At 53.6% G+C, this 19,746-nt stretch overlaps 8 protein-coding genes across 8 annotated transcripts; 6 read left to right on the top strand and 2 right to left on the bottom strand.

Moving 5' to 3' along the window:
- The first annotated feature begins 346 nt into the window (after positions 1 to 346).
- BO86DRAFT_238973 (TPR-like protein) lies at positions 347 to 3,894 on the top strand. Its single transcript, XM_025667077.1, has 3 exons — positions 347 to 480; positions 540 to 690; positions 739 to 3,894. Exons 1-3 carry the CDS (start codon positions 390 to 392, stop codon positions 3,662 to 3,664), a joined length of 3,168 nt encoding a protein of 1,055 aa, XP_025530162.1. The 5' UTR covers positions 347 to 389; the 3' UTR covers positions 3,665 to 3,894.
- A 944-nt stretch (positions 3,895 to 4,838) lies between these two features.
- Positions 4,839 to 5,413, top strand: BO86DRAFT_397136 (uncharacterized protein; the record flags this gene model as incomplete). Its single annotated transcript, XM_025673477.1, has 2 exons — positions 4,839 to 5,340; positions 5,397 to 5,413. The coding sequence occupies 2 exons, from the start codon at positions 4,839 to 4,841 to the stop codon at positions 5,411 to 5,413; spliced, it is 519 nt and encodes a 172-aa protein (XP_025530163.1).
- A 228-nt stretch (positions 5,414 to 5,641) lies between these two features.
- BO86DRAFT_407771 (Zn(II)2Cys6 transcription factor domain-containing protein) lies at positions 5,642 to 7,439 on the bottom strand (the record flags this gene model as incomplete). Its single annotated transcript, XM_025674298.1, has 3 exons — positions 5,642 to 6,853; positions 6,926 to 7,316; positions 7,378 to 7,439. 3 exons carry the CDS (start codon positions 7,437 to 7,439, stop codon positions 5,696 to 5,698), a joined length of 1,611 nt encoding a protein of 536 aa, XP_025530164.1. The 3' UTR covers positions 5,642 to 5,695.
- A 2,339-nt stretch (positions 7,440 to 9,778) lies between these two features.
- On the top strand, positions 9,779 to 10,941 carry BO86DRAFT_397138 (uncharacterized protein; the record flags this gene model as incomplete). The annotated part of the gene is made up of 4 exons (XM_025673478.1): positions 9,779 to 10,089; positions 10,138 to 10,298; positions 10,353 to 10,473; positions 10,527 to 10,941. The coding sequence occupies 4 exons, from the start codon at positions 9,779 to 9,781 to the stop codon at positions 10,939 to 10,941; spliced, it is 1,008 nt and encodes a 335-aa protein (XP_025530165.1).
- Positions 10,942 to 11,836: 895 nt separating this feature from the next.
- BO86DRAFT_397139 (uncharacterized protein) lies at positions 11,837 to 12,523 on the top strand (the record flags this gene model as incomplete). Its single annotated transcript, XM_025673479.1, has 1 exon — positions 11,837 to 12,523. One exon carries the CDS (start codon positions 11,837 to 11,839, stop codon positions 12,521 to 12,523), a length of 687 nt encoding a protein of 228 aa, XP_025530166.1.
- A 543-nt stretch (positions 12,524 to 13,066) lies between these two features.
- Positions 13,067 to 13,504, top strand: BO86DRAFT_397140 (uncharacterized protein; the record flags this gene model as incomplete). The annotated part of the gene is made up of 1 exon (XM_025673480.1): positions 13,067 to 13,504. One exon carries the CDS (start codon positions 13,067 to 13,069, stop codon positions 13,502 to 13,504), a length of 438 nt encoding a protein of 145 aa, XP_025530167.1.
- A 447-nt stretch (positions 13,505 to 13,951) lies between these two features.
- On the top strand, positions 13,952 to 15,453 carry BO86DRAFT_442535 (peroxidase family protein; the record flags this gene model as incomplete). Its single annotated transcript, XM_025676317.1, has 5 exons — positions 13,952 to 14,455; positions 14,543 to 14,735; positions 14,815 to 14,862; positions 14,943 to 15,214; positions 15,275 to 15,453. Exons 1-5 carry the CDS (start codon positions 14,350 to 14,352, stop codon positions 15,451 to 15,453), a joined length of 798 nt encoding a protein of 265 aa, XP_025530168.1. The 5' UTR covers positions 13,952 to 14,349.
- Positions 15,454 to 16,532: 1,079 nt separating this feature from the next.
- Positions 16,533 to 17,867, bottom strand: BO86DRAFT_356652 (glycoside hydrolase family 28 protein; the record flags this gene model as incomplete). Its single annotated transcript, XM_025669675.1, has 3 exons — positions 17,518 to 17,867; positions 17,047 to 17,466; positions 16,533 to 16,991 (listed from the first exon to the last, which is right to left on the bottom strand). The coding sequence occupies exons 1-3, from the start codon at positions 17,743 to 17,745 to the stop codon at positions 16,533 to 16,535; spliced, it is 1,107 nt and encodes a 368-aa protein (XP_025530169.1). The 5' UTR covers positions 17,746 to 17,867.
- Between the last annotated feature and the right edge of the window lie 1,879 nt (positions 17,868 to 19,746).

The following is a 19,746-nucleotide window of genomic DNA, read 5'->3' on the forward strand; positions in this document are numbered from 1 at the left end:
AGCTATCCTAGTCAACCGGGCGCAAGTCTTCTCCGGTTCAGCAGGCTATGTCAGTACCGCAGTTCCATGGTTTCGAAGCCCAGGTTTGTGCATTTATCTGGGAAGACAGGCTGTAAGAAAGACTTCGCATCATAGACAATGACCGGTTATGCTTGAAACAGTACACGAACCATCGTGAGGTGTCTGATTGACTGGTTCTGAGTTGCTTTCGGATAAAGAGCTGAAGTGCAAGGCTGACTGAACTAAAACGACCAGGGGGCAGTCACCTGATGATGCACGTAAGCACTATTCTATTGAGTTATATCGAATTACCCCTCATACAGCCTGGAGCATGCTTACCCTTTCCCCACTCATTCCCTCGCTTGTACGCAAATAATGTTCCGTCAGACATGCAGTCGATAGCATTCCTTGGAGTAAACTATGGACTCCAGATTGGCGACAACTCTGGTCCTATCTCAGCAGAGTTCCACCTTCCTCCAGGTCAGTCCAAGCCTGTAGCTATCGAGAGAAGTGTGACTGAAGCCAGGCTGCTATCTCAGTGCGACCGGAAACACCACCAGAGCCATTCTCCACCGTCCCGTTTGCGCGAGATGACGATTATGTTGCCCGCGGCTCGATTCTGGGCGAGATCCAAGCGAGGTGTGCAAGACCAGCGTCGAGGACGGCGCTTGTGGGGCTGGGTGGTGTTGGGTGAGACGTGAACCATGATCGCCTCGGCCTCTGCTGACATCTTTGAAGAAAATCGCAGCTAGCGATTGAATACTCCTATCGCGTGCGCGAAGAATCGCCCGCGACGTGGGTTTTCTGGGTCCATGCTAGTAACGCATCGCGCCTCGAGTTGAGCTACAGAGAGATCGCCGACCGTCTGCAGCTTCCGGGACGGCACGATGCTACAGCCAACGTCGTGCAGCTGGTCAACAGCTGGCTCTATAATTCGAAGCATGGGAAATGGATTTTAATACTGGATAACCTCGATGACGAAAGTTTGCTGGACGACCCACTGCGAAACAGTCAGGCAATCGACCCCGGCAACCAGACGCGCCCAGTGCACCAACCGCTGATAGGACTGCTCCCTCGCTGTCCTCACGGGGCGATCATCTTCACCACGCGAAACAAGGCGGTAGCACTCAAATTAGTTAGCGACCGCGACATCCTCCACATCAATCCGATGGATGCATCGTCCGCACTAGCCCTTCTACGGAAGAAGCTTACCATTAACACGGCGGATGAGGAAAAAGCGAGGAAGCTTCTTGAAGCGCTCGAATTCATGCCGCTGGCAATCATCCAAGCCTCTGCTTTCATACAGTATCACGCGCCACGGTACTCCATCGTGCGGTACTTGGAAGAGTTTGAAAACAGTAGTCATATTCTGGACCACGAGGCTGCGCAGCCTCAACGTGATTATGAGGCGTGCAACTCGGCTCTGAGGACGTGGCAGATATCTTTCGATTATATCCGCAATTCAAGACCGACAGCAGCAGATCTTTTGTCTTTGATGAGCTTCTTTGATCGGCAGGGCATACCGGAGTTGCTACTCCGGAGCACGACACAAGAGGAGGATATGAATGGTGAGATTAACAAGCGTCAGAAGGAGGAACAGGCGACGAGAAGATCGACCGATAGTGACTTCGACTTCGAAGAAGACATCCGCACTCTTCAAGAATTTTCCTTCATCGCAGTCCGACAGGACCCCAAGATCTTTGAAATGCACAGACTCGTTCAACTTGCCATAAAGCGTTGGCTTGAGAAGGAGGGCCTCCTGTCGCGGTGGCAGGAGGTATCCATGGGCAACCTGGATCGCATGTTCCCTTTCCAATCCGAGGATCAGGCCACATACCAATATCTATTTCCTCACCTCAAACAGGCAGTGGCTGTACAGCCAGCCTTGACAAGGTTAATGCCCAGTTGGGTCTCGCTGCTCATGAAAGGTGTAAGCCATGCAGCATCCTGCGGTGATTATCGAGACATGGAGCAAATGGGAAAGACCCTCAGAGATGCGAGTGAGCAGCTATTCGGCTCAGGGAACCTGATGGCTACTTTTTCCACTGAGATGGAAAACCTTGTCGCACAATACCAACGCGACCAGGACAAGACGATAGCGCGACACCTGGAAGTAATCAAGGAATGTCAGGCGCTCGGTGGGGAAAACCATTATCTGGCGCTGAAGGGCATGGATTCCCTCACGGATGTCTACATGTTGCAAGGTCGACTGCAAGACGCTGAAGAGCTTGGAGTAAAAGTCCTTCAGAGGAGCCAGCAGGTATACGGACGCAATCATCCTGTGACAATATCCGCTGCGAAGACGCTGAGACGAGTTTACACCAGACAGAGGAGGTGGAAGGCGGCAGAAGAGCTCGCTTTGCAGGACCTCTATTTTGCCAAGCAATTGGTCGGCAGTGAACATTCGAGGACGCTCGAGGCTGTCGAAGATTTGGGAAAACTCTACATGGTGCAAGGTAGGTGGCAGGACGCAGAAATGCTTCTGATGCCATTGGTCCAGACGCGAACGAGACTCTCAGGCCGGAAGGACCCTTCTACGCTAGCGTCGATTGCCCTGGTGGCGGAGGTGTACGATGGCCAGGGCCGTCTGTCAGAGGCAAAAGCACTGTATATACACGTGCTTGAGATGCAAGGCGAGGATCATACAGAAGATGATCCATTCACGACCAAAATCAGAGCAATCCTGGAGCGCAGAGACAAAGGACTTGACAGTACCACATCGCTTTACCGACGCATCGTCGAGTTTCGCCAAGGGCCTCTTGGTGACAAAGTGCTCGAGCTTATCGTCGCTCAAGGGGCTCCAAAATCGATCAGCATCAAAGATCACCTAGGAGCGATGTACTACAAGCACGGGAAATGGAAAGATGCAGAGGAGGTTTTCTTAAAAGCTCTTGAAACTCGAACCTCGGACCTTGGAGAAGCACATATTGATACTGTTAGCACCAGAGGCAAGCTGGGGGCTGTATATATCGAACAAGAACGGTGGGTTGAGGCAGAGGAGGTGTTTTTACGGACTCTGGACGTACTTTCTACCCGGAGCTTGCTGTCGGAAGAAGAACGCGGCGTCAATGTCGACGCTAGAATGAAGTTAGGAATTATTTTCGCCAAGCAGGAAAGGTGGAAGGGTGCAGAAGATCAATTTCGGCAAGTCCTCGAGAGTAACAGTGCTATCGCACGACTTGACGCGGAGCAACTCACCACCGTGTCGACCGAAATAGGGCTAGAAGCGCTATATAGCGGCCAGAAACGATTAAGCGACGCAGCAACCCAGTTTTCGGAGTTCCTTAGCAGCCGGGGGTGGATTCTTGGAGGAAAGCACCCGCGAGCTGAGATTGTGAAAGAGCTACTAGAGCTGGTGGACATGATGCAGAAACATTTGCAAACGGGGCACGAGCACGTGGTCAAAACCTTAGACCTTATGAAGCAGGCAGCTTGTGTCACGGCTTCCATCCAACTGATCCATGTCCTTCAGAATGTGTACACGGCACACTCACCGGTTCTGAACCAGATTGATGCCACCCAACAGGCACTGGAGAAGCTGATGAGCGAGTTGAACACCGCATCTCCAGAAGATAGATCTCTAACGTGGATGTCCTACTTGAGTTGGACAATCTTGGTTTCTATCTTCGCCGGGGCGTATGCATTCTATGTATCCTATAAATAGGAGCCCTTCGACGAGAAATTTCGGTTCTCGATTACCAGTGCCGACAGATTGCTGATCAAACAGCCCTGTGGCTTCAGTGGGTGAGGTAATCTAGTCCACCCATTCGAAGATCTCCCCTCGGCATACATCTGGAGGATTCTTTTGGTGGGCCTCTCCAACTTTATCGCGTCCCGAAGGTGCATGTGTCATGCGATACCTTCTCTATCCCTACTTTTCAAGATCACACCCCGCCATCCTTCAAAGCAGTTCATAATATGTCTCCGTATCCTGCACACCATTTTCTCAGCGTGAGGGAATTGGGATCCCAGTCGAGCCCATGGTTAAATGCAAGAATTGTCCGCTAAGCATCTTGAATCGTCCAGCCAGAAGGCAGCCCAGACTCCAACGGCAGAAAGCTGCTCCATCACCGCCACAGAGACACTATCAACTCTGTTCACAGCAATGACTTCCTGAGAAGACTCATAGCAGCAATGCTGACCCTGCCGCCTCCATTCCACGCACAGCACAGTCGATACTCTGTCTCGGAAGGGTTACATGCTCTCGGCGGTCGTAGCTCTCCCGCAGCAGCAGGCATACCCGTGATGCAGAATCATGGCTACGTTGACACCTGTTTTTAGACAGCGAAACATGGGTGACTATTTTACCGCTTCTCAGGAAAATAGTTGAATTCATGAATGCGTCAAAGTCTACCAACTTGCTATGCTAGGAACTCCCCTCGTGCATGAATTACGAAGACTAAAAATTATATGTAGACAGAACTGTATCTCGAAAAGAAACATCGACAAGACGCACGCACACTCTAACACCAGTCAAGGGACAACCAGCCACTGCCGCATGTAAAGTCCTGACAACCCTACCCAAACAACAACTTCATGCCTCGGAGATCTCCCTACCTACTTGAAACCCTCCGTTAACCCACCATCCAAAGGCCCTGCTACGATGATGAAAGCCAGCGAAATCTCCCACATCACCCCCCTTCCAACCACGTTATATAAAAGCCCACCCCCAATCTCCCATGAACCCATCAAGACCACACATCGCGACCCAACCTAGCCCAACAACCAACCTCAACCCCAACCCACTAACCCCCAAACCCACTAACCCCCATACCTGCCAAGCCACAAACCACCCAAACCACAAGCCACAAAACACAACCCATAACCCCCAAACCATCATGGCAACCAACCCCCTCACCATAACCTTCCGCACCTCGCCCATAACTTTCCACGCCCCCTGCCAACCCCCCAACCCCATCCCCAGAGGCAAATACCCGCACTGGAACGTGTACGCCGTCCCACACGGGCCGGAAACCTACAGCATCGAGGTGTGCTGGGTGCGGTGGACAGCCCCGATCAACTGGGTGGAGCTGGCGCTACCGGCGCTGCTACGCGGGTTCGAGTACCTGCGCACGATGTACCCGGACAGGAAGCCGATGTGGGGGACGATCTCGATGCGCACGGCAGTGCGGCTGTACCGCGAGCGGTTACGGGAGATTAGGCCGGACGCGGAGCTCGGCGAAGTGTATCGGGCGGGGCTGCGGGCGATGGACCAGTTTTGGGTGGAGAGGAAGCGCCAGTGGCATCCTATCGAGGATCGCGAGATTTTGCTGGTTTGGGAAAGCCTCATTCCAAGGAATGGGGAGGCGAATGTGGAGACGACGGGGGCCGAGGAGGAGGGTCAGGCCCAGGGAGGTGCGAGGATGAAGCTGTGGGAGGAGCGGACGGGGTCACAGCCTGGGCTGAATGCTGAGATTTGGTGGGACTGGATGCCCTGATACCTTTGCTTGGGGTTGTTGACTGTGCTCCGCTGTGACGGGCCTGGTTGATGACCTCAGATCACATACAGTAGAGACTTGAGTAAAATACAAATAGAACAATCACCCAAAAGGGCATATGAGACAAAGAACACATATCTTCGATACAAAAGAAACGCTTCAGATGGTGCTACACTGATGTTGCACTTCAGCTTTGTGATGTTGTGAATCGATATATCGTGTCTATTGGCAACAAGGGCTCATTCAAGGTCGGAAACCTATAATTTGTCATCATCGAGTAATCCCCACATGCGTACACACGGCCAATACTTGGCGTTCTCGATCGCAATCAAATCAGCAATCAAGATGTCATTCTGCCTCAGCGGTAGACGGCGTTGCTTCTCTTCAGCGCCCACCCAATACGACACCCGCGCCGTCACCACACCCTCGTCCTCCATAAATACCACTCCTCGGGGCCATGGCTTCGCCATATCATAGATCGACTGCAATTCCTTCTTCATACCTTCTTCCATGATATCGGACGTCAGGGTGGCGCTCATGAACCCTTCCTCCGACCGCCAGGAGCGAATGGCCGCAACCCCTCGTGCGCGGACGCCGTAGTCCGGACATCGGAAGATGCTGATAATCAACGCTGGCATGACTGCCAGGTCCGCTGTGACGGCCGGATACTCGCCACCAAATTTGGCCATTGCAGTCTCAGACGCGATAATCAGGGCTTCGCATTCGTGAGTCAGGCTCTCGGGCCATAGTTCACTTTTGTAGTAAAGAGCCACCTTCGAGGCGAGGATGCCCTGTTGGCAACTGAGCTTGATCAACTCCGCTTCGCGTTGTTCTTTATTGAGTCGAGATGTGCCATCTGCGCTGTCTGGGTATTCACGTGCGCAGAAGATCTCGAATTGGCAGAGGAATCGGTGGAAGTATGAAAGCAACAGCAGTTGGCGGTGCTGTAAGGATGCGTAGTCTTCTCGAATGTAGTTATCCGATGCCTTGAGATACAGCGCGGTAAAGAGGAAGTTGGCCTGGGTCAAAGGTTTCAACACCTGCTTTGCATGTCCCAGACTCTGAAAATGCTGCATATACTTTTCGTACGGTTGTCCAAATACGAAGTGGCTATCAAAGTCCAGTGGGTTGTCGGTGCCATAAAAGATGGACGATTCCTGCAGCTTCAGAAACATCTCCACCACACAGCTCTCCACCGAGAACCTGGGACCGGATGGCCCAGAGAAGGCGGTCTCCGAGCAAAGCTCCAGGCCCGTGATCTGCCGCTGGATCTTCATCACGTGTAAAATCTGAAGGCCGCCTTGGATGTGAAAATTGGCTCGATTGCGATTCCCATGGAGAAGCTCGCAGATCACGAATAAAAGACAGCAGACGAGGATAACCTCCTGCAGCTGGGGGTCTTGTGACAAGCGTCTCTTGTTCAACAGTGTTATCGCACGTCCAGACTGTTCCAGAGCAAACTAGTACCAAGTATTCTGCAGATGCACAGTGCTCCGTCCTGGTCGGGGAATACAGCCTGCGATCTCGTTGGCCTGGTTGACGGCCCCCAGAGCAATGACCGCGTGATAGATGGCTGGTTCTTGGTAGCATAGGCGGAAGATCACCTGCTGCCATAGAAGTGAATCATAAAAGCCGACCAAGTGCTCTACCGATCTATGTTGGAAGAAAGACAGGCATCGGCGCTCGTCTGAAGTTGCCGTCCACTGCAGCTTGCGGGCCATGTCAGCGGGAATGGTGAAAGCCGGAACAAGGTTCCCAGCCTTACGCCGACCACCTCCAGGAATAAGTCGGTGTACATCGTATCCGTCACAAGCCCTACCAGACTTGTTACAATTGTTACAAGCGACAGGAGTTTCATCGCACTTGACGCGACGAGCGCTGTATATCTTTAGCCTGGGCCATAGCTGACCACAGCGTGGTAGAGGGAATTATGACTTACCGACATGTGCGACAGCCTGTGCGGGATCTTTTCGCGAAAGCTTTCTTGCGTGTGTTGAGCATGATGGCTTTGTTTCCGGGTGCGGATCTGATTTCGTCGGCCGATGATAATTAGACAATCGACGAAGATTGTGCGCTTTAAATGTGAAAGCTGAGGTTGTCCACAAAAGAGGCTAAATAAGTGCGTGCAGGGGTGTATGACTGGTAGCCAATCATTGCGATACGTAGCTGATCCGATCATTATGCTGGAAGGGCGCCGTTGCTGGCCTAACCGAGACGACAGTAGTTAGTCCTGGTTAGATCGAAGCTAACTTCAGAGTACCGTACTTGATTCGATAGCAATGCAACAGAATTGAATTTGGGGAACATGCAACGTAGCATACCTCTTGCCATCAGGGAAGACCTGCACCCACCGATTGTCCTATGCTGGCTTGTCAAACACGGACGTCATATTCTCTGATATCCAAGGCTGGAAGCCTGGACCTCCAATCCGCCGAGCATTCCGAGATTCGATCCAACGAGTGGGACCACGATTCCCAGACGACATAGCCAATTATCGTCCGCGAATTGGTCTGTCAGTTGACCCACATTGGAACTCAATGTCATCGTCGTTTTGATGAGGGGACTGAATAGCTTCCCATCAGGTTCATGGAATGATACTTGGTCGCAGATCTGACCGCGTCGATTATGCCGGTTACCTTCACGTGATTAGAAAGCAGCAAGCCCCTAGCAGCATGCTACTGCACAGACGCAGTGCAGCAGCTGGTGCGTATACCAAAAACCGGCTGGCGCTCGGGTATGATATACCTCAGAACGAGAAGCACATGGAATTTGGAGCGAAACGATCCTGCCATTGAGTTATACCCATTCTATCGTGCAGTTCGTTCTTGTACCGACAAACCTCGAAACAATATGTTGAGTAATTCGGTGTGCTTGATGGGAGTATCATAAACACACCGATCATGCTTTCCTTGCTTGACTTGTCACGATGGAGAGCATAAAGTCCGCTCAACGATGGGTTTGCCATAAATACACCGGAGTAGTGCTAACCCAAGTCGTGAAGTGGCTGCATTCTTGTAAGTCGGAATCCGCCTCGTATTTAACCCTACTTATTCGAAGGATAGAGGTTACCGCTAGCGAGACGGCGGTAAATGGTGTGGCCTGGCCATGAGAGATCTTTGTGCTCTTCCTTATGATGTACTCGAGAGAGAGCGCGACTATTGTAAAGGCCGGTGCAATCATCATGTTAGATAGCCATTCGACTAGCAAATTATTATTGTGATCGAAGACAACTTGAAAGTACACATCTTAGTCGAGAGAGCATTCTTGAAGTGCATGAATCCTGGGATCATGGATGTTGTTCCGGCTTCAAGTTTCTCGCCGAGAGTCCTGGTACTGGTCGATCGCACGAATTATATCATCGCCTTCCCATTTCATAGACTCATTGTGAGGCATGATACAAGCACTGCAAAAGGAGATTGATTGCTTGCCGCATGCAAAGATGTAAAGTGAGTCCTGAGAAAGCCATAAATAATGAGAATCAGGGAGGTGCTGTTGTTCCCTGGGAGTGTACAGGCCGTGTGGCTGGCACAGGAAAGAGTATCTGTTGTTGGGTCACGTGGTAGACAGTCCTCAATCCTCCTTCCTTCATCTTCCTTCCATCTGCACTGTCTGCACCGTCCGTCCGACAGTCCCAATCTCTTCCAGATGATGTCCGGACCTTTGCGCTTTGTTCACCATCGGCGGGTCCATTTCCTATACAAGCCTTCCTATTATTTTCTCGGCAGACATATCCTCCGTTCTTGTGATGCGCACAGACAATATGGCTGCCATATGTGAGGTGTGCTATAGCACCTGTTCCGAGGGGAAGATGCGGAGCAGTGCTAGGGGACTTCTGTGAGTATAATCTAGTGGGCCTATCCGTGCACTATCAGGTGATTGAAATCTGACTGTCGATCAAAAGGTACCGACCGGGGTTGTCCTTGATTTTGCGCAAATCTTCATTAGTACCTGACGGTCAGAGCGTAGACACACTCTATATCCCGCATTATCCGGTCGCAGCAAGTCGCTCAACTCGCACGATGCTATCGCGAATGTCTCCAGTTGATGAATGTGGCATGTTAGTGCCTAGTGAAGGAACAAATCATTCACGCCGAAAAGAAGCCATAGTTGGTCCAGAACCGGCAATTTGTTGACTCGTCAATTGTGACAACCGACGCGGCTGGACTTCTTTGTTCACCTATGCTTGGCTCGGTTCGTGCAATTTATACTTTCTGGGTCTGTTCCGCCCTGACCACAATTACTTTCTTTGTTGAAAAAGGTCCCGACTGGAAACAACCCAACAATAAAACCAAACCATGGGTCTGCGTCGTCCCTGCTTTGGTGCAGCCATAAACCTCACAATGGCTGTATCCTCGCGTCCGATCACGTCCCTTGTCTTGATGGACCTGTTTGGTGGACTGGGCGCTCTCATCATGATCCTGAGACTCTTTCTACGCAAGTATCGGCACCAACGGTTCGAACCGGCCGACTACTGCACCGTTTTCTGTTTGGTGACGCTTCTTGCCTGCGTCAGTCTGCTGACTGCGATAAGCGTCATCACCTTGACTCGAGACGCCCGCCTCCAAGCCCAACACTTCACGGATAAGTTGCTCGAGGAGCAGTTGTTGAAGAACAAGATGCTGGTGGCCCATCAGGCCATATTTCGTGCCTAGTACGGTTCCCAGCAAAGTGGATGGCGGGTGATTGCTGACAGTTGTAGTCTTTGGGGCCAGAAGGCCGTTGTTCTTCTGTTTATCTCGCGCGTCTTGGAAGGTCTTGCGTGGCCCTTCATCTTCGTTCGCATCAGCTGGGCCATACTACTACTGAGCTTTGGGGCTGTGGAGCTGGAGATGTTTATGGTCTGTGATTACCGCAAGAAGAGTATGATCGCTGCTGTTGCTTCATGTGCCAAAATGACTGACTGTGTGATATCAGAACCTTGCCTCGGACGTGTTGGCAACCTCGTCGCCTATATCTTGCTCAATGGCCTTACCGATCTGATACTCATTGTGCTCCCTCTTCCATGGCTGATTCGGGTGAAAAGACCTTGGCATCGGTAGATCCTCCTTCCTTCCCCAAGACTCTGTGAGACTCGCCTAATCAACCCAGTCGCCTTCAACTCATCGCCCTCTTCTCGGTCGGCTTCCTCTGCATTATCGCCACCATCCTCCGCGCTCCCATCCACCGCGACACTCAAGACCTTGTCGGACAAGGCTACTGGACTGCGGTTGAGTTCATTGCGTCGGCTATCGTTGCCAACTTTCCCACACTATACAGTCTGCGCCGTGCAAGGAAGCCAGAAACCCCGATCTATCCTGACAATCCCTACCCAGCCCGACGTGGGGGCTCCAAAGTCCGGTCGGCGACCAGCATCGAGCTGCAGGAGTCATTGGACATGGACCATCTGGATGCCGATCCACGGATGAGCGGAAAGATCACCAGCCAAGCGAGCAACGAGCCGTTGTTCTTCAAGGATTCAGAGACGGAGAGTCTCCGGGTCGAGGGGCTTCGGTCTAGAGGTTAGGTTGTTTTTGGAGATTGTGCATATGGCTCTGTGGCATATATGCATGAGATGATTGGTAAATGATAGTATATTAGACACACATGACGTAGAATATAGCCCATAGCGGGTAGAGACTGGTTGGGGACATATACTTCGGACGCAGTTGCGTGAGGTATGTGCTATGCCTTGACATGTGTTTTTATTATCATATTAATCTGGAGCATGACACCTATTCTTGCTCCATGTTATATATTCAAATTCTCATCGGGTCTAGCTACTCAATTTGAGGTTCCGTCCTGAAAAAGTCAGTAGCAGATACTCTGTCCTTGGTCGTATTGCAACGACCTTGCTCCCTCCGGCCGCGTTACGCCTCTTTACCTTGTTTCCTTAGGGCTGTTACCTCACCGATAAGGCATCATACAGCATCCGCGGTATTTACATCCGCAATCGTCGATTGTACGGCTACGACAGACCTTGGAAATAAACACTCAAGTAGGCTCAGCACCTACTGAGAACACCAAGTTTGAGTATTTGTCGTAACTCCATTCTTATTGAATGCACAGATCAAGGACGGCTTACTGAGTCTCCTCACAGTCGACCCATCACAACTGGAGGTAACTACATTGGAAGCACACTATCGGACAAAGAATCCAGGGCCCGTACCTGAAATCATCATGTCACGACAAAGCCATTATCTGCATTCTCCACAACCCCTCAACGTCTCAAAGAGCGAATCTACGACAAAGTCAAGAATCTCCCCTACAGAGCCCATCAGCCGACAATCGCAATCCTGGATAAAGCCAAAACCAGTCTATATAAGGCCAGCACTGTCAACACAAAGCCCCCTCCCCTGTCCTCCCCACCCCCATCCATTGTCCCAGTCCCTTCGAGACCACCCCATCTGAACAGCACAACAATGCCATCCAAGAAAAGACCCCCACCGAGTCGCTCCCCCAGCCCAACGCGGCGACCACCGCCTCCATCCCCACCCCGTCCACCAGCAAGCCGGGACGCAACCCTCTCCCCTCCCCCTCGAAGCACCGCAGACCCCAGCGACAAAGCCAGCGAAACCGCCAAAGACACCCCCAAAGAAGAAGGCGAACTCTCCCCGGGCCCAGCGCCGGGACAAGGCTACACGCTCGAGGACATGACCTACCCGCCCTTCGACGTGCTGCTGCACCCGATCGGCGCGCGGACGGAGACGGTGAACCTGATCTTCCGGCGCGTGACGCCGTTCTTCCGGTGGGAGGACGCGGTGCCGGACCTGCTGGGGTGCATCCAGGAGCAGCGGGAGCTCCGGCCGCACGCGGCCCCCTTCGGCGGCTCGATCTACTGCCAGGGCCTGATCCGGTATTTCCTGGAGGTGCTCCCGCCGGTGCCCGGGACCGAGTCGCCGTACCTCATGCAGTTCCACCATTGGGGCCACACGGTGTTCGACACCGAGTCGACGGACGCGACGGTCGCGTGGATGAGCACGATCCCGCTGAATCCCTCGTTCGAGGAGGAGTGGGCGCTGGAGATCTTGGCTTTTCTGCTGGCGTGTGCGCTGATCACGGTGCGGAGGGGCTGGGTGCGCGATTATCGGGAGAGGAAGATGAAGTAACTGCGATTTCTTGTCTTTCTTTCTTGGGATATTGGGGTATGTATGATATCATCTCAAAAAATATTACAGTTTTGATCTGTTGGTGTGTTTCTTTCTTCGGACGTAGTGCCAGGTCGCCTTGTGTAGAATTTGAATGTCGGTTGGTGCGTATTTTTCTTTCTGATCGCTTTTGTCTGTCTCGATTTAATCTCCCCTTGCTGATACTGCAGAGCAGACTCGAATGTCAGATGACACCAGCTCAGCTGCAGCACAATCAATTCAAGGGACTAAAACTGGATCAAGACTAGTGTCTTTGTCTCTCACGCCTGAAAGCCCAGGGTAAGACAAGAGTCGTTCGAATCATGGCCCTCTAACAAAGACCCAATGTACGGAACCGTCAACACACAAAGCCCTACTTCGACTGTAGCGTAAGTCCCCACCACTAAACAAATAACCATCGGCGTCACCATCCCAGTCTCATCAAGCAACCCACTATATATCCTCCATCCCCAACCCACTCAACAACACCTTCAACCCCGTACCCAGTCTACCCCCACCGCCAAAATGCAACAGACCTACCCCTTCGAAATCAGCACCATCACCCCCACCCAACAAGTGGTGCTAATCGCCCCGGAGCCACGCGAACGGACCACCCAGACCTTCGACTGGGAGGTGCTGGAGCGGCGCCTGCGGGCCATCTTCCAGGAGCTGCGGCAGATGCGGCCGCGCGCGCCGCTCTTCCACGGCCTCATCCACGCCTTCGAGCATGTGCGGTGCTATCGCGAACTGTCCCGGGGCGAGACCGGCACTGACCAGGGGGTGTATCTGTATGAGTTCGACGGGGAGCCGTCGCTGGACTGCTTGCTGGATAATGAGATGTTGTATGGCTGGTTGCTGCGGGTGCCGAGGTGGGTTCCGTTCCGGCTGGATGATTTCCCCGGTGCGTCGATGGATGCGCTGGGGATGGAGGCTGGGGTTGGGGGGGCGTCTTCGGCTGTGTAGTGTCGTTGTTGGGTGTTGACCTGCGAGTGGTTGGTGGTTCTGAGGCCTGTTAGCCAGGCTGCTCACTGCGTGCCATGGCAGGGGTGGATGGCTCCGCTCAGGTAGTCTGATTCATTATTCTCCCACGTCCTTTATACGAGTACTTTTTACAACGAATTTAATACAATTGTTTCCAAATTTTGTCATCTTAATATTCCTGTTCGTGGTTAGTGAATTGCATCATCATTTTCGTCTCTCCATCTGGCGAACTCCTGTTGCACTTTCGCTATTAAGTGCATGTCTTGCAAGGCAGTAACACGGCTAGCTGGAATACACCTAGGGCTCCCGTTCTGTCTGCATCCGACTCTGCAACACTGCCTCCAGCCACTCTCAAGGTTATTCTCGTCGAAACAGCCATCGCATATCTCAGGCATCAGCTTACACCTGAACCTATAAGGTGCCAGCATTTCCTGATTATCCTAGTAAGAAAGTTGCCCGCCCCACCAGGGCCGATCTGCAGCAGCGGGTTCGTACTCGTACTCGGCACCGTTTTGAGCATCGCTTACCGCCATCCATGCTCGTTTGATGCCGCGACCACCATGCAAGCGCGTTGTAACAACCCCGATGCCATTGGCGCATCCAATTTGCTGCCTTGTTTGGGATGCGATGTCCTGACCTAGGGAGTATGCATTTACCACATCATCAGCAGCAGCAGCAGCAGCAGCAGTAGTATGGCAGATGGTACGCTCCAGGCTGAAACAATTCCTGTGTGGTAGCCAGCACAGATAAATACCCTTCCCCCTGCCTCTTGCTATGTGATCTCCTCCTGCATTCCACCAACACTGCAACAACACCATTAACGCACCATGAAGCTCACCCTCCCCACCACCCTCCTGCTCGGTCTAGCCAGCGCGCACCCGCATCACGGGCCCGCGGACATCTCCCACTGGCAACCAGCCGGAGCAGACGACTGTACGTCCTTCCCTCCAGCCCCAGCCACCAACACAGCCGACTGAACCAACTCGAACACACCGAACTAACAATAACAATGGACACCAGACCGCGGCCCCTGCCCGATGATGAACACCCTCGCCAACCACCACTTCCTCCCGCACAACGGCCGCAACATCACGCGGCCGCGGCTGATCGAAGCCCTAGGCTCTGCACTGAACTTCACCTCCGCGCTCGCCACGCTGATGTTCGAGATGGCCATCGTCGTGAACCCGGAGCCCAACGCCACGTCCTTCACCTTGTGCGCCAACCCCCCTTTCCCTTTCCCCGGTCATCATTTCATTCAATACCACAGGCCCACGCACTAACCACCCAAAAAGGGACCAACTCAACCAGCACAACATCCTCGAACACGACGCAAGTCTCAGGTCCGCCCCCTCTTACCCCTTTCCCAGTCTCAATAACTCCCCCACCCCTCACCTGTAAATGCTCATTACCAGGACAATAGTCGAAGCGACGCCTACTTCGGCAACAACCACATCTTCAACGCGACCATCTTCGCCCAAACCCGCCGCTACTGGACATCCCCCGTGCTCGACGCGGGCATGCTGGCCAACGGCAAGCTGGCGCGGCAGGTCGAGTCCAAGGCGTTCAATCCGACGTACACGTTCACGGCGCGGACCGAGGAGTTCAGTCTCGGCGAGGTGGCGGCGCCGATCATCGCGTTCGGGGATCTGGGGTCTGGCGAGGTGAATCGCACGCTCGTGGAGTATTTCTTTGGTATGTATGCCTGCACCTGGGTTGCGGGTGGATGACGGTGCTGATGAGTGCTGTGTGTAGAGCATGAACGGTTGCCGGTGGCGTTGGGGTGGAAGACCCGAGGCGAGGCGGTGGGGGTGGAGGAGGTGAATGCGGTGGCGGAGATGATTCGGAATGCGACGGGGTTGATTACCCCCTCTGGGTCGGTGGCCGTGTCAGCGGGGAGGAAGAGGGATTTGCATTCTGGGTGGCGGGGTTAGTGCGCTCTTCGTATCTTTGAACTGGGGGGTGAAGGGTGGTTTGTTATGTGTGGTAGTGGCCTGACGGAGAAAGGGAGGGAAAGTACAGCCTAGTTCAATCTGCTGCGGGCACAGAACCAGGGAGAATGTACGGAGTACGGAGTGTCTACCAACATGCCATTCATTCTCGCCCGCCAAGACACTATCATCAAAGCATGGCACTAACATCCTCTGGGCACCCCTGAAATCTCCTTGAAACCACTTCATCCCCAACCGTCCACCTTCGTCCGAAAAGGAATAGCGGAATGGACCTGCAAGGCTGCCCAGCCACCGTTCCCTTGGCCTCCCCTGGGCCTCCCCTTGGCGCTCCGCTACCGAGTCCCGCCAAGCCCTTAGCCTCACTCGTCCACTCCCACGCTCACGAGCGCATCTAACGCATTGAGTCATTGCAGATATCGGTGTGCCAGCGAGGACACCGATCTAATCTGATCAGGCAAGATTTGAAGTCCACCGGGTGGGAGACAAAAGGTACGGCCCGTGAACCGTGAGGGCGCCAACCACGCATGCGGAGATACTTTGTACCTTTCTGGGGTTAGGGGTCGGAATGGATACGAGGCGACGGCATTAGCTCGTGATTCCGGGGAGTTGTGCTCTGTGGTTGTTAGCGTTTGGTTTGTCGATTTCATTGGATGCAATTGCTGTTTTTATTGAGTCTGTTGCGGTGTTGCGCGGGACTCTCTATTTGAAGTCGGTTTGGGGGATATTTGTGGTAGCGTGTCTGTAGGGTGGGCGGTACGTATTGACTCTGATAAAGTCTTCCAGCATACTGGATTGACTGGTGCACAGCTTCATCGAAGGTGGACCATGTTTGGTATACCATAGCGGATGCTGAAACCCCCCCCCAAACTCCTTTGGAACTAACGGCGAGGGAAAGACCGATATTGAGGGAAATGTATCACACCAGACCTTCTGATTAATTTCTAAGATTATAGAATAATATCCAACTATAATACACAACCCACCAGGCAGAGTACACCTTACCCCCTAAGCGGCATCACTCGCACTCGCCCCAAACCCCCCCCAAGACCCATGCTAAGCATCTAGCAAGAAGCACCGCTGGGCACGTTCTTGCAGGACTTCTTCTCCTTGCCACCGGAGATATCAACGCCCTTCCAGGTCCAGTCAGCGCACGAACCAGAACCGCACAGGATGTAGACGGGCTGGGCGGAGCTCTTGACGGAGCCGGTGACCTTGTTGATGGTGACGTCCTTGATGGGGATGGTGTTGGAGGGGGTGCCGGTGGGGGAGCCGTTCTGGTAATCCTGCTGGATGACGATGCCGTACTTGGCGATGTTCTCGAGCTGGATGTTGTCGTAGGTGATGTCGGTCACGGAGCCGGTCTTCTTGTAAATGGTCTTGATGCGCACGCCGTTGTCGGAGTTGACGACGTGGCTGTTGGTGATGTGCACGCCCTTGACGACGTTGTTGTCGCGGCCGCCGACGGAGCCGATCGACAGGCCGTGGCCGCCGGAGCAGTAGCCGCCGTCGAAGTAGATGTTCTGCCGTCGTTAGGTTGCTTCCTTGGGGATGCGTGGAGGGGGAAGGCAGGCTCACCTCGCCCGAGTTGATGGCCAGGCAGTCGTCCTGGTTGTAGACCTTGGCGCCGCTGATGTAGACGCCGTTGGACTCGTTGACGTCGAAGGCGTCGGTGTTGTGGCCGCCCTTGCTGTCGCCGGCCGAGTTGTCGATGGTCACGCCCTCGATGTGCACGTCGTTGCCCTGCACCGAGATCGCCTGCACGGGCGTGTTCTTGATGTGCAGGTTCTTGACGTACGAGCTCTGCAGCTTGTGCGCGTACATGAACTTGGGCTTGGTCTTGCCGCCGTTCGTGCCCTTGCCGTCCCACCAGCGCTCACCCTGCGCGTCGATCACGGCGCCCGAGGCCGCGGTGAAGGTGACGCCCTCGCCACCGAGGCGGATCAGGGGGCCCTTCCACTCCTTGTAGCCGAAGGTGGTGGTGCCCTCGAAGGTGACCTTGCGGATGATTAGCATAGGGGTGGTCGAAGGGGGTCACGAGAGACATACAGTGGAGCCCTTCTTGGCACCGGACAGGTCAAGGGTCTGGCCGGCGGGGACCTTGATGTTCTTCAGGATCGAGCTGGAGCACTTCTTGACGCCGGCCTTGGCGGAGGCAGCATCGGTGAAGGTGCAGGAGGATCTCTCGACGAGATCTCTCTCAGCGACATCGTGGGGGGCAGGGGCCGCAACGGCGAGGGAGCCGAGAGCGGCCAAGGTGAGAAGATCGAAACGCATGGTGGATTAGTTTTTATTCTGGTCAACAGAAATCGGAGTGAACGAAAGAATGACTGAAGGTCTGATCTGATCAACAGAAAGGAAAGAGTGAATGAGAGAGAGAATGAGGGAATGTGTGTGAGGAGAGAGTAGTGGAAGACTGGGTTTTCGCGACGCTTTATACCCGGATTTATTGTAGCATCTTCTGATGGTAGGGTCCTCAGGCCCAGGGGATGATATCCGCACCTCCACCGGGGTGTCAGTCTCTAACGGTGGCGTGAAGAACGAACCCTGCTTCAGGAGACAGTTCCTGCAGGCGAACCAGGGCCTTCCTGCATTGCCGGAGTTCCTGCGGTGGAGAAAGCTCGGCAGCTTCGTCGCAGCTTCACCTCCCGCTCCACAGTGGAGCAAGCCAAGAGCCAGCTCCTCAAACGGTCTGCTCCCAAGCCCAGGTGTAATCCAGCTGATTTGTCAGGTTTCGAGTTGAAATCAATCCCAAGCAATCATTCCGAACGGTGCAATGCTGGGCATGTGTGTGGTGCTCTTTACATTACCTAACATCGAATCTTCGAATGTTCCATGCCTGGTTCTTGGGGAGAATCAAACGAGCACCCAAACACCACCCAAATTCCCTTCAGCTTTCTCCGCAGTACTGAAGGCTGAAGCAGTAGACGTTCCAACCCACGGCACGATAATTCAAATTCCCTACATACAGTCAGCAATAAATAGCCGAACCCCATCTCGGCAACAATAAACAACTAGGCAACAACCACCCCCTCCTCGGCTAATATCAATCTAGGGCACAAGGGTCCAGTCCGGGCGGTGAGCGCAATTTCCGCGGACCCCCATCCCAAGCCTCCCCCAAGCCACTAAAAAGCTTGTCTCGGCGCGATGGTCGGGAAACCTGCTGCTTCGGGGGGTGTCTTTCCTGCTTGGCCCTGCAGGCACGGGCCCCACGCGCCAGACAATCCGGGTCTTTCGGACCAGCGCCCAGGACCCCTGATTCATTTTGGCCCGGCGGCCTGAACTCCTCGTACTCAGTAGGCTAATTAGAGGTGGACGGTCCGGTCGCCGGATCATCCGGAAGGGTTTGCGCTGCTCCTGCTCACGGGTAGGGTAGTCTACAATCCCCGTCCGCGCTGGGCAATCATCTCCCCTCTGAGTTACGGACCGAGGATCTGCCCGATATTCATGAATCGTTCACGCGTGAAAAGTAACTTTGTATTCACTGTTCTGGTGGGATAGTAGACTAAGGCTTGCCCAGAAACCCAGTCCCATGCATTATCGACACCAAGCCTTCCCAACCCTCTAGCCTGAACCAGACTACCACTCATAACAGCCGTCGATATAAGGTTATCCGACCGATTTCAGGCAATACCACCACCAGAGACAACCGGCGGTGAATTAGGGGGAATAGATTAAAGGAAGCTGGTTTAGATTAACCCCCCTTCCCCCCCCATCCTCTTCTCCCCTCTCACTATCGGGTTGTCCCCAAATGCAGCCATGCAACTAGCTTGGCTAAGACACCGCCGACAGTGCCCTCCCTGGTCCTCCGCTTCGCCTCGGCACGAGTATCCAACGAGAAATTCCAAATACTATGCAATTTAACTAATCGAAGGATGAGACATCTGACGGTATTTGACAGGTGTATGGGGGTGGTTGTTCTGGATGGCATGTTTGGCCGGTTGCTGTGCCAAGGTGGCTGGACTCTGGACTCTGGTTCTGAATCGGGTACGGAGCTGTCCAGCGTATCCTCGTCGCATGCGGGATAAGCAGGGCCTAGGGCCACGCTGAGCTGCTTTGCGTCCTTGCCAATTTCTTCTCTTGCTCAATTACTTCCACCAATCGAACAAAAGAATTGAGTCCAACCCTCCTGCATTTATGCACGGCATGTCAGCGCCGTCGGGAGTTGACTGCGTGCGAAGGGTAAATATGCGGGCGACTGTGCCGAAGCTTGTTGTGTCCGGTTTTTCCGAGATTAACGGCATCCCCATGCCTACAGCCCAAAAAAGACATCGGCCT

The sequence above is a fragment of the Aspergillus japonicus genome (assembly GCF_003184785.1).
Source record: "Aspergillus japonicus CBS 114.51 unplaced genomic scaffold BO86scaffold_9, whole genome shotgun sequence".
Taxonomy (NCBI): Eukaryota; Fungi; Ascomycota; class Eurotiomycetes; order Eurotiales; family Aspergillaceae; genus Aspergillus; species Aspergillus japonicus.